At 43.3% G+C, this 12,767-nt stretch overlaps 1 protein-coding gene across 1 annotated transcript in view; it reads left to right on the plus strand.

Moving 5' to 3' along the window:
* The window catches only part of NLRC5 (NLR family CARD domain containing 5), a 149,850-nt gene that overhangs the window by 38,310 nt on the left and 98,773 nt on the right, over window positions 1-12,767 (plus strand). Inside the window, exons 16-19 of the mRNA XM_075326907.1 lie at window positions 525-614; window positions 1,801-1,848; window positions 7,505-7,570; window positions 11,608-11,691. Coding sequence (XP_075183022.1) covers window positions 525-614; window positions 1,801-1,848; window positions 7,505-7,570; window positions 11,608-11,691 — 288 coding nt within the window. The remainder of the gene's footprint in view (window positions 1-524; window positions 615-1,800; window positions 1,849-7,504; window positions 7,571-11,607; window positions 11,692-12,767) is intronic.

The following is a 12,767-nucleotide window of genomic DNA, read 5'->3' on the forward strand; positions in this document are numbered from 1 at the left end:
CAGGTGCAACTGAAACAAACACCATAGCTTCTCCAGAGACTGGCTCCTTCAAAGGGATCAGTATAGAAGATCTATCACCAGCATGGAATGAAGACAGGAGTGGATAAATATAACAGAAGGGAGTGAAGGTAAAATTATGTAGCTGTGATTAAGACTATGAGTAATCTCATGCAGAAAGGCAAAGGTCCTCAATCCCTTCCTCATAACCAATACTCTGTGAACTCCACAAAGCACCTGCAATCAATTAAGCATTGAAGCCTCCTGATCCCAGATCCCCCAGAGGTAACATGCGCACTCCACACTCATGGGACTAATGTGCATGAGGGGGCTTTTGACTACATGTCAGATTTTATCAACCAGCATGAGACACTAATAAATTTGGGGCACTTTAAGACTGTGTAGTCTGTTTGCACAGTTTAAAAGTTAGAAAGCCATGGTAAATTAGCCCCAGTGTTTGCTATTTATTTGTCTTTTTTTTTCTTTTGCATTGTTTATACAGCTATCATATATTTTTTTTGTAACAGCTTGAGTAAAAATCGGATATCGCTGGGTGGCGTTATGTGCTTGGCCGAGTCTTTGTCTCTGGTGACGAACCTGACTGATGTAACCATTAGGTAAGTTTGTGATTCTCCTTATTTTATGCTTAACCCTTTACCGACATATGAAGAACTGGTATACACCGCCACCTCCCTGACTTTGATGCAGACCACGGTCAAGGTCATCTCCCTGCTGTTTTGAGAATTGTGACAGCCTTAAGACAGGAGCCTCCCATCTCCATCTTGACTCTTCATTTAAACAAGGTTTCCTTTCCTTTGGCGGCTCATGAGTTCATTTCAGGTTTTGTTGCCAGCAGCTCTGAGCAGTGCAGGTCAGCTGTTGCTGCTTTGGGTCCGCGTCCATTTAGGTTAAATACTGGAGCTTTCCCAGCAGTCCTTGCTGTTGTTAGAATACTTTTTACTCTGGCCACCTTGGTGGAAGGAACTGCTGAGGTTTTGTCCTCTGTCCATCCACCTGCTTCTTTAGAGTCCATCTTCTACGGTGAAGTTTGGTGTTTTGTATCCTTCTGTTTATTCCCCTGTCTCTCTTTCCTTTCCCTCCGTGTTTATTAGTTGAGTGGCGAGTCTAGTATACTCGTCGGCCTACTCACTAGATAGGGTGAGTTAAGGGCCAGCTGAGGGACCCAGGGATCCTGCTCGCCGACAGATTGAAATAACCTATATAGTGATGTTGGGGAGCTCAGGAGTCAGCTTGAGATGAGTGCAGGAGGTGCACCCTCACCCCTCTCCCTAACGTCGGGGACCTCCATTGTATCGTGACCCTTTGGTGTTTTTGGTAGAGCGTCAGATGCCCATTGGTCTGATCGCTCATGCATTATATACGAACAACTCCAACTACGTATGTGACAGAGCCCCATTAAAAATTAAGAAATTCAAGAAATACACATTTATGGTATTGTTGCCTTCGTAAAAGTCCGATGTATCAAAATAACAAAACAAAGTAATCCAATCAGTAAAGAGCGTAACGAGAAAAAAACAACAAAAAACGCCAGAATTATGTTTTTTTGGCTGCCACAAGAACACATAAAAATGTAATAAACCATCATATCTACCGCAGTGATACAAATACAAACAGTTTGGGCTTTTGAAATAAGGGGAAGAAAAAAATGAAGTGCAAAAAAAGAAAAACAAAAATTGCCCGGTCGGAAAAGGGTGAATTTAAACAAATTTAAAATTTAAATTTTAAATTTAATATTTAAATAAATTAATAAAGTTAATAAACGTTTTTCTGCTCTGTGTTTAGTTTGGGATCATCACAGAAAGTGCTGCTAACGTTTCAGGAGGCCAACAGGTAAATATAGAAATGTTACATGGATCACAAGCTAGGCTGAATTACACGACAGCTGAGATGATGCGGCAAGAGTTGGCATTAGTAGGCCGGTATATATAACTAAATATTTTAAACTGGTCTGATATGTGGAAGATTTACCACAAAGGTTAACTGTTTTATCTCACTGGAAATAAAGGATCTATCTAAAAAGAAATGTGACAGACAAATGCAAAAAGACTTGGGAAAAATGATTACACGCACCTAGATCAGCATTCATCCATTTCATAAAATAACAAATAATTTTTAGGTGGATTCTTACAAAGTAGTTATTTTAAATAAAGATTCACATGTACAGAGACCTCGCTCTCTCTTGGATCTCTTCATACCTCTCCAACCGCACTTTTAGTGTCTCCCATTCCCACACAACCTCTTCATCCCGTTCTCTCTCTGTTGGTGTCCCTCAAGGCTCTGTCCTGGGACCCTTACTTTTTTCTATCTATACATTTGGCCTGGGACAACTCATAAAGTCCCATGGCTTCCAGTACCACCTATATGCTGATGACACTCAGATCTACCTCTCTGGTCCAGATGTCACATCTCTGCTGTCCAGAATCCCAGAGTGCCTATCTGCTATATCTTCCTTCTTTTCCTCTCGCTTCCTAAAGCTCAATATGGCCAAAACTGAACTGATCATCTTTCCTCCATCTCCCCTGCACTCTCCACCTGATCTATCCATTACAATTAATAACATCACGCTCTCCCCAGCACCCAAAGTTCGGTGCCTCGGAGTGACCTTTGACTCTGCCCTGTCCTTCATACCGCACATCCAATCCCTCACCACCTCCTGCCGTTTTCAACTCAAAAATATCTCCAGAATCCGCCCTTTTCTCAATCCCCAATCTACAAAAATTCTAGTGCACGCCCTCATAATCTCCCGCATCGACTACTGCAACATCCTCCTCTGTGGTCTCCCTGCTAACACACTCGCCCCTCTCCAGTCCATCCTTAACTCTGCTGCCCGACTGATCCACCTCTCTCCTCAATACCACCCCGCTTCTCCTCTCTGCAAGTCCCTCCACTGGCTCCCAATCTTCCACCGTATCCAATTCAAATTACTAACACTGACCTACAAAGCTATCCATAATCTGTCTCCTCCATATATCTCTGAACTAATCTCTCGCTACACTCCAAAACGTAACCTCCGGTCCTCCCAAGATCTCCTTCTATCCTCCTCTCTCATTCGCTCCTCATGCAACCGACTCCAAGACTTCTCCCGAGCATCCCCAGTCTCCTGGAACTCACTGCCTCAACACGTCAGACTATCTACTACACTCGCAAGCTTCAAACGGAACCTAAAGACTCATCTGTTCAGAAATGCCTATAACCTTCAATGACCTCACTGCTTCACCACCGTGCGGAGCTGCCGCCCCACCACCGTGCGGAGCTGCCGCCCCACCACCGTGCGGAGCTGCCGCCCCACCACCGTGCGGAGCTGCCGCCCCACCACCATGCGGAGCTGCCGCCCCACCACCGTGCGGAGCTGCCGCCCCACCACCGTGCGGAGCTGCCGCCCCACCACCGTGCGGAGCTGCCGCCCCACCTACACCCCACCTACTGTCTCCTCCCCAAAATCCTTTAGGATGTAAGCCCGCAAGGGCAGGGCCCTCTTCCCCTGTGCTAGTCTGTCTATTGTAACGTGTACATGTATTCTGTATGTAACCCCCTCATGTACAGCACCATGGAATCAATGGTGCTCTATAAATAAACAATAATAATAATAATAATAATAATGTACAGTCCCTGACAAAAGTTCTGTCGCTTATCCATAATATGTAAATAAAAGCTTTTAATCTTACTTTAAATTTATCCATTGGTTTTATAAATTACGCTTTTGAAAGCTGAAACCCTCCCAAATTTGGTTTAGGTTATGAAAATAAAGTTGCTGCAAAGCTGAAATATTGATCATTTAATGAGCACAGAAAGGTCAGATTTTGGCAAGACAAAAGTTTTGTCGCCCACAGAAAGTAATGTGAAATTCAAACAATTAATTAACTTCTAATACAAAGATAAGTTGCATAACATTGGTGAATGACGTTGTGGTGATACTAGAGCCATATTTAATATTTTGTGTCACTTCCATGAGCTTGAAGGACTGCATCCATGCGGTTCAACAATGATTCATACAATTTATTGATGAAGTCATCAGGAACAGCAAAGAATGCAGTCTTACATACCTCCCAGAGTTCATTTAGATTCTTTGGTTTTGTCTTCCAAGCTTCCTCTTTCATCCTACCCCAAACATGCTCAATGATGTTCATGTCTGGTGACTGGGCTGGCCAGTCCTTGAGCACTTTGATCTTCTTTGCCAGGAGGAACTTTGTTGTAGAGATGGATGTATGAGATGGAGCACCATTCTGCTGCAGAATTTGACCCCTTTTATGATTAGGAATGTAAGAGTTAGCTAATACTTCTTGATATCTTAGGCTATTGATATTGCCTTCCACCTTGCAAATGTTTTGCACACCCCCATACTGAATGTAGCCCCAGACCATGACCTTTCCACCACCAAACATAACTGTTTTCTGTATCCATACGGGCTTCAGTAGGTCTCCTGAAAGTATTTGCGGTGGCTGTGGTGTAATTCAACTGAAGATTCATCAGAGAAATCCACCTTCTGCCACTTTTCCAGCGTCCATCTGTTTAGCAAGCTGTGGGACTTAGCAAATGCCACATGTTTTTTTAATTGCTTTTTGTTTAGTGCTGGCTTCTGGGCACTAATTCGACCATGGAGGCCATTTCGAGACAGAATCCTACAAACTGTTGTAGTTGGCACAGGGACTTGAGGTGACCAGGCCTTATGGAGCTCTGCTGCAGTGGAAGAGGCACTGGCTTTGGATTTTATAACCAACAAACGGTCCTCCTGAGCAGTTGTCTTGTGGGGTCTACTGGACCTGGCCTTGTCAAAAACATCTCCAGTCTCTTCAAATCTTTTTTTAATTCTTTGTACTTCACGCTGAGACACATTAAAGGTGCCAGCCACCTCTGCCGTGGATCTGGTCTTCAGCCTCTTGATAATCAAGGCTTTGGTCGCTGGGTGGATTTTTGGCATGTTGTCAGAGGTCAAGTTGCAGTTCAAGTGAAGGTCTGGGGAGCTGCGTTTCTTTTTATACACACCCACTAATTAACCGATCATTTAGTGAGCACAGGTGAGGATGTAAACTAGGATTGGGTGCATTATATGACAGGCGACAAAACATATGTCTTGACAAAATCTGACCTTTCTGTGTTCACTAAATGATCAATATTTCAGCTTTGCAGCAACTTTATTTTCATAACCTAAACCAAATTTGGGAGGGTTACAGATTTCAAAAGAGTAATTTATGAAACCAATGGATGAATTTAAAGTCAGGTTATAAGCTTTTATATACATAACATGGATAAGCGACTGAACTTTTGTCAGGGACTGTATGGAGAATTTAGTGACCTGCATTGCTCAGGTGGATTTTGGTCCATTCTGCCGCACAAACACTTTTCAAATTCTGCAGGTTCTGTGCGTTCCTTCTACGAACTCCGAGCTTTAGTTCCTTCAATACATTTTGTATTGAATTCACCTCCGGTGACTGTTCGACTATTCTAGCAGCTTTTCTTTCTCTGAAACCAGTTGAGAGTTTCCTTTGCCTGTGTGTTTGGGATCCTTGTCTTGATGAAATGTCCACCCTTGTTTCATCTTCATCATCCTGGTAGATGGCAGCAGATTTTTATCAGGATGTCTCAGTACATTTGTCCATTCATCCTTCCTTCAATTACACAAAGTTTGCCAGTGCCGTATTCTGGAAAAGAGCCCCACATCATGATGTTCCCACCTCCAAACTTCACTGTTGTTGGTGTTTTTAGAGTAACATGCAATGTCTTTTAGCCTCCAAACATGGTTTTATTATGGCATCCAAAGAGTTCAATTTAGGTCTCATTTGGCCATACTATATTTTATTTTTTTATTCAGCATGGTGAGCGTGTATACAGACCATGGAGGTTGAGTGCAATACTTATTGTTTTCTTTGAAATAATTGTACTAGCTGATTCCAGGTCTTTCTGTAGCTCCAACAGGTGGTCTTTGGCTCTTAGACAACTCTTCTTATAATTCTTTTCACTTCTCTGTCTCAAATTTTGCGAGAAGCACCTGGTCGTTGCCGATTCATGGTGAAATTATATTCTTTCCATTTCCATATTATGGTCCTAACAATGCTCACCAAAGCCTTCAGTAGTTTAGAAATTATTCTGTAACCATTGCAATTAGTATGTTTTGCAACAATAAGGTTCTGAAGGTCTTGAGACAGCTCACTGGTTTTACCCATCATGTGATGTTTCTTGTGTGGCATCTACTTAATGAGACACCTTTTTCTAGGCCATCATTGAACCAGCTATTATTTCCACTAAGTGGCAAAGTTATTTTCTAATTACTGATAGATTTCAGCTGGATTGTTGGGGGTAATCCAGAAATTTCACCTGATTTTGTCTCCCAGGGCTATGGATATATAATAATATATTTATGACAACTATGAAAAACAAATCGGCCATTTCACTGGCGGTTCATTATAGGTTCCTTCATTGGGAATGATATGATGACGTTAGTGACAGTGGAGGCTAGGACAGTGTAGCGTAGAGTTTACTAGGTAGGGAGTAGCCTTGTATAAATTGGGAATGTTCGGCGCAGGACATGAGTTTTCTTCTTGAGAATGTTATTAGGATTTAATGTGGATTGTGGGTAGTAATCCAGATGATTGCCCTGATTTTGGTTCTAAGTGTGATCCATTGATAACAAATGGACAAATGCAACTGCACACATACCAGAGTACAGAGTAAATATAATAAAGAAAAGACTGACTGCTTATTTCAGTAGCTAAGCCAGACCAATTCCCCAATGCATAGACAGTTATGGTGGCTGACTTAAATATTGAAACAAGCAGTCAACCAGCCCCCTTCTGTCACGGGGTGTAAGGGGATAACAGGGAACCAGAGCTATTAGACTGGCCCTCAGGCTAGGGGGCCCTAGCTGTCCCTAATCCTAGAGATACCTCTAGTGGTGAAGATGTCTGGGCCGCCTTCCTTGCCCTGCTCCTGGCAAGCCCTGATCTTATACCACCACTTCCCCATCCCAGGGGAGGACCGGGACAGGAGTGGTTAAACCCACAGATATAGACAAACGGGGAAACCAAAAACTCTATCACACAGCTAGCACACACGAAGATATAAGACAATACTTGATAAGGAAGAAATAAAGAAATAAAGGAAATAACCAGATGAGAATTTCCACAGCACATCAAGCATTACACAAAAATCACCACCAGCTGCAACACAACAGCACACTGACCGCTTTAGTAAAAGTTATAGTCGGCATGGGAATACAGGCTCCACCATCTTAAAAAGGTCTCTCACAATATGTGATCCAAGAGGTACCAGCAGGCTAGCAGAAATTAACTCCTAATATCATGTGAATGTCTTGAGTTGAGCACAGGTCTTGAAGGGCCGCTGCAGGGAGCTGAAAACAGAGCGGCAACGGGAGGATTAAAGCACCAAAGCTAATAAAACAAGATCAGAAAGTTATATAATTTGCTGTTCCAGTCTATTTACTATATTTTTGTTTCTGGGAAAACTTATTTTACTGTCATTTAATTTATAGGGAAGGATCATTTTCGATCCAGAGTGAAAACAGATCTGCATTTCCTCAACCATCAAAGTCCTTCAGGTGAATAGAGATCATGACTATGTCTTCTGTGCACTCACACTGGGCAACTACTTTTATTGAAACATGCAAATTTTAACATTTAGGCGTTACATGTAATTTGGATTTAACCTTCATGAGGCTGTCGGAGGCGCCAAAACGAAAAATTGCCTGGTGTTGTGAATGTCAGTTATGCTTTTGCTGCTGTGAGGCTCCCTCTTGTGGCCAGGAATGGTTTGGACAGAGACCAGGTGTGTTGAGCAATGGGCGTTTCCATGGCTAACTCTCTGCTTATTTAAACCCTGGTCTGATACCTGCTCCAGACCACATCTACCCCAGATAAGTGCTTGGCTCTTTATTTGTTGTTTGGTTCTTTTTGTTCTTATCTGAATTTGTCATTTGCTGTGCTTGTTTTCAGTTTATTTGCATGCAGGGATCTTCCCTCTCAGTTGCTTAGCTGGGAAGCTCCCTGCAGCTATGTTTGGAGTATTGCTCCTATAAGTCCATGTGTTTGTTGCTTCTTGAATTTGTAATGGTTCCTGCTTTCTGTTCATTAGTATGAAAAGAGTGCCTGGTATAGGACGGAGTTCAGATCTAGCGATCTGAGGGCCTTTTTGTACTATCAGGTTGTTGGATTTTTCCAGGGTTTTTCTCTGGCCACCATCAGTCCCTTTCCTGTCCTGTCCTATTTAATCAGTAGGGTCTCACCTTTTGCTAATCCTATCATCTATCTGTGTGTTGTGTTTTCCTATATCACCGTAGTCTTTGAATATGGGGGGCTTGCTATTCTTTATCTATTCATCTTTCCTTCCTTTAGGATAGCTAGTTCTTCGGCTGGGTTCATGGTGCATAGGATGTTAGTTCACCCCTCGGCTACTTCTAGTTGTGATGGTTAGTAAGGGGATGGCGGCAAGATTAGTTGCCTATGCTTTTGTCACCTTTTACCAATGATTTATGGTTGTCTCCCATGGTTCCGGATCATAACAGCCTTGTCCATAAAGGGTTAAAAGAATCGAAATAGGAAAATGATGAAAATGCTGAACCACCCACTTACTCTCTATATATATTGTTTGAGCCCACACACAGCCCCCTATATAGAGTATGAGCCCCAACACTGCCACCTCATACAGTATTAGCCCCCACATGACCCCTCTATATACAATGTGAGCCCCCACATAGCCCCTCTATATCCAGTGTGAGACCCCACATAGCCCTCTATATACAGTGAGTGCCCACATAGCCTCCTATATCTTGTATGAGCCCCCACAGTCTCCTAAACCCAGTATGAGCCCACATATAGCCTCTTAAATATTGTATGAGCCCCCACATAGCCTCCTGTATACAATATGAGACCCACATAGCCTCATATATCCATTATGAGCCCCACATAGCCTCCTAAATACAGTATGAGTCCCACATAGCCCCCTATATACAGTATGAGCCCCATATATCCTCTTATATACATCATGAGGATTCACATAGCCTCCTATATACATTATGAACCCCGCATAGCCTCCTAAATACAGAATGAGTCCCCTCATAGACCCCTATATACAATATGAGCCCTACATAGTCCCCTAAATACATTATGAGCCCCAGATACCTCCCTTATATACAGTATGAACGCCACATCGCCCTTATATACAGTATGAACCCCCCACATATCCTCCCTATACACAGTTATAGCCTTCTTATAGCCTCCCTATATACAGTATGAGCCCCCACACAACCCCCTACATACAATATGAACCCCAACACTGCCCCCTCATACAGTATGAGCCCCCACATAGCCCCTCTACATACAATGTCAGCCTCCGTATAACCCATCTTTATACAGTAAGCCTCCTATATACATTATGAGCCCCCACATATCCCCCAATAGCCTCTATATATACAATGTGAGCCCCATATAGATACAATGTCAGTCCCTCTATATACAGTAAACACCCACATAGCCTCCTATATACATTATGACTACACTCATAGCCCTCACTATTGAGTATGAGCCCCCACAGTCTCCTAAATCCAGTATAAGCCCACACATAGCCTCCTATATAAAGTATGAGCCCCACATAGCTTCCTTTATACATTATACATATATAACTTTTTGTTTTATTTAAGTTGTGAAAAAAAATCAAAAATTTTGAAACAAAAATTCTTGTTTGTTTTGACTTTCTGACATCTGTAACGTTTTAAATTTTTGGGATCTGGGGATGTGTGAGGGCTTGTTTTTTGCGCTCCGAGACAATGTTTTTATTGATATACTTTGGGGGTATATACAATGTTTTGCTCGCCTGTTATTACATTTTTGGGGGGTTTTACAGCTACCAAAAAACTGCACTTCTGGGGGGGTTTATTTTTTTTCGTTATGCTGGATTAATTTTATATTTTGATAGGACCATTTTTATGAATGAAGTAATATCAAATATGTATATTTTTATTTTTCTAAATTTTTAACGTGGTAAAAGGGTTGGTGATTTAAACTTTTATATTTATTTTTAATTTTTTAAAACTTTTTATCTACTTTTTACTGTATTTAATAGTACCCTTAGGGGACTTGAAGTTGCAATGGTCTGATCGCTTGTTCTATATACAGTATTGCTGTATATAGCAGAAATTACAGTCTCCTATGATCGCCGGCCACAGTCTGGTTTTCAGAGAAATTCTGTGATGGCAGGCACTTAGCTGTCATGAAAACACATTGTCATTTGACAGTGGCATTTAACAGGTTAACAGCTTCTGGCTCTTGGAGGCAGATGCCGGCTGAATAATTTAGCCATCATCTGCATTGAACTATGCAGGCTCAGCATTTGAGCCTGCATCAAACAGGGAAACAATGATAGTACCGTAGCACGTCATGGGTCATTAAGAGTGTGACGGTGGAACATGGAGGGGGGTTGTGTATAATTTTGTGTAGGTTCGTATTTTACGCATGGTGCTCTGTCCATTCTGTGTATTCCTTGTGTGTTCATTGTCCTGTTTGCAGGTTAATCACCCCCTGCTGAGCGTTTGTCCTTAAGTCTGCATCAAACAGGGAAACAATGATAGTACCGTAGCACGTCATGGGTCATTAAGAGTGTGACGGTGGAACATGGAGGGGGTTGTGTATAATTTTGTGTAGGTTCGTATTTTAGGCATGGTGCTCTGTCCATTCTGTGTATTCCTTGTGTGTACATTGTCCTGTTTGCAGGTTAATCACCCCCTGCTGAGATTTTGTCCTTAAGTCTGAGGGAGGGGGCCTGGGATCCACCCAAAATCTCTGCTTACTTGGGAGAGTTTGGCTGGAAAGGACAAGAGACAAGCAGGAAAATTCATCCTCTGTGGGAGAAGCTGCGGATACAGGCAGCACCTCAGAGAAACCCCGATTTCCCTGGAAAAGGACTGCTGGAGGATTGGGATTGTGACTCATCCCCGAGACATGTATCCCATTACTGGACTACTTTACCCTCTGTGTGGTGGATTGTTTGATGGACCTTCTGACTTACTTGGAATAAATGTTCTTTGGATTGTTCAATCAACTCTCACTCTGTTGATTGTGTGATATGGGAGAAGGACCCCGTGACAAAGAGGTCAAAGATCTTGCACCATTTGACGCTTATAGGATGTGTGTTGCACTGTCCACTGCAGGCTGCAGAATGAGTTAACTGAGAATCCATCAGTGAGCTCATCCTCAAGTTCTTACAGGAGAGTTTGTAATTCTTTTATTTCTCTTTTTGGAATTCTCTTCTGATTTATGATCCAAACGATGCAAATCTTTTTTATGAAACCAAATTGCAATAATGATTTTTAACTCAAAATACATGCATTTAAGTTAAAAAAAATGTGGACAACCCCTTTAATTTTAGTGCTTGTTACTCTGTTGGACTCTGCATCAAAACTGGAGTACAAATTGCCATTTTTGATACATTTTCCCTTTAGTGTGAGTTTCTTTTAGCCCTTTCTATCTATGCTACTCCCACTGTAATAACATTATGAGGAATATGAGAACAATAAGGCTATTATCACCCATGTGCAGTGACTAACCATTCTGTATTCTTCTATCTGTACGTGTTTCTTTGAAGTCTGACAGATCTCCCCATGACATCCCAGAAGCTGCGGAGACTCATGATGGCGCTGATCAAGTGTTCTGATCTCACCCGGATAAAGTATGTACTCCCCTCACAATGCGGTGTGACACATTTCTATTCTATTGCAGCGTGATAATACTATACTGTAATATTATTGCAACCCTCTAACATCAAACCATTAGTTAATAATACAATGCTTCAGGTTATATGCAATATCGGTAATGTGCCGCCCCTGCAGCGGATCGAAACGCTTGGATCCGGGGGTGATTATTCGTGGCTCGAGGGTCTCCAGACCCGGGGGCTAGGGGCCACACTCGAATGAAGAAAGGAGGGTATTTACAGGGGAGATATAGTTCATGACGCCATCCGTGGTGTATGGTAATTGGGAGTACCGCCGCTGCCGTTGGGAGTACAGGGGTGATGGAGTGGGGCAGCTAAGGTGTTGTCACCCTCCACAGGTAGGGGAAGGCCCAGGGACTCTGGATAGTGGGGTGCAGGGTCACTCAGGTACTCACTCAGTCAATAAGCAGACGCTGACAACCGGGTAAACCAAATCTCGGGGTATCGCTGCCGCTGAGGGGAGCTCGTCGGGGTCCCGTCCCCTATAGTGTTGCCTGGTGATCCGTGACCTGCCTCCTGGCACTAAGTTTAACTTCAACATGGTGGCCGAGTAGTATGAAACTTTCCGGGCCCCGCTCCCCACTATGGCTAAGTGTGGGAGCCTGCTCTCAGGGCTCATGCTTGGGATTTTCTGGACCGTTTGTTTGGAAGGCCCTATCCCCCTCGTTGCGCTAGTGCTCCGATTCTGGAGCTAGTGGGAACAGATCATAAAGGCTCCGTTCTCCTCAGGTAAATTGTCGGGTTGCCTGAAGCTTTTCCCCGACCTAGGGTCCGTGTACCCTGTCGTGCCTTCAGTCCTGGATCGGTGACAGTGCCAGGCTGCTGACCGTCCTCCTTGACAGGTTCAGGCACCTAGCTGCAATCCCCTGCGACCGGGGGTCCGACTCCTCTAGGCCCAGACCACCGTCTGCAACCTAGACTGCTTCACTTGGGAGCCACCGCTCCCGACCTCCTCTGAGCTCCTCACAGCTCGAGGGTTCCTTACTAACTAACTACAGACTACACTCCTCACCTCCCCTCTCTGACGCCCCCAG

The sequence above is a fragment of the Anomaloglossus baeobatrachus genome, chromosome 10 (assembly GCF_048569485.1).
Source record: "Anomaloglossus baeobatrachus isolate aAnoBae1 chromosome 10, aAnoBae1.hap1, whole genome shotgun sequence".
In the NCBI taxonomy this organism is placed as follows: Eukaryota; Metazoa; Chordata; class Amphibia; order Anura; family Aromobatidae; genus Anomaloglossus; species Anomaloglossus baeobatrachus.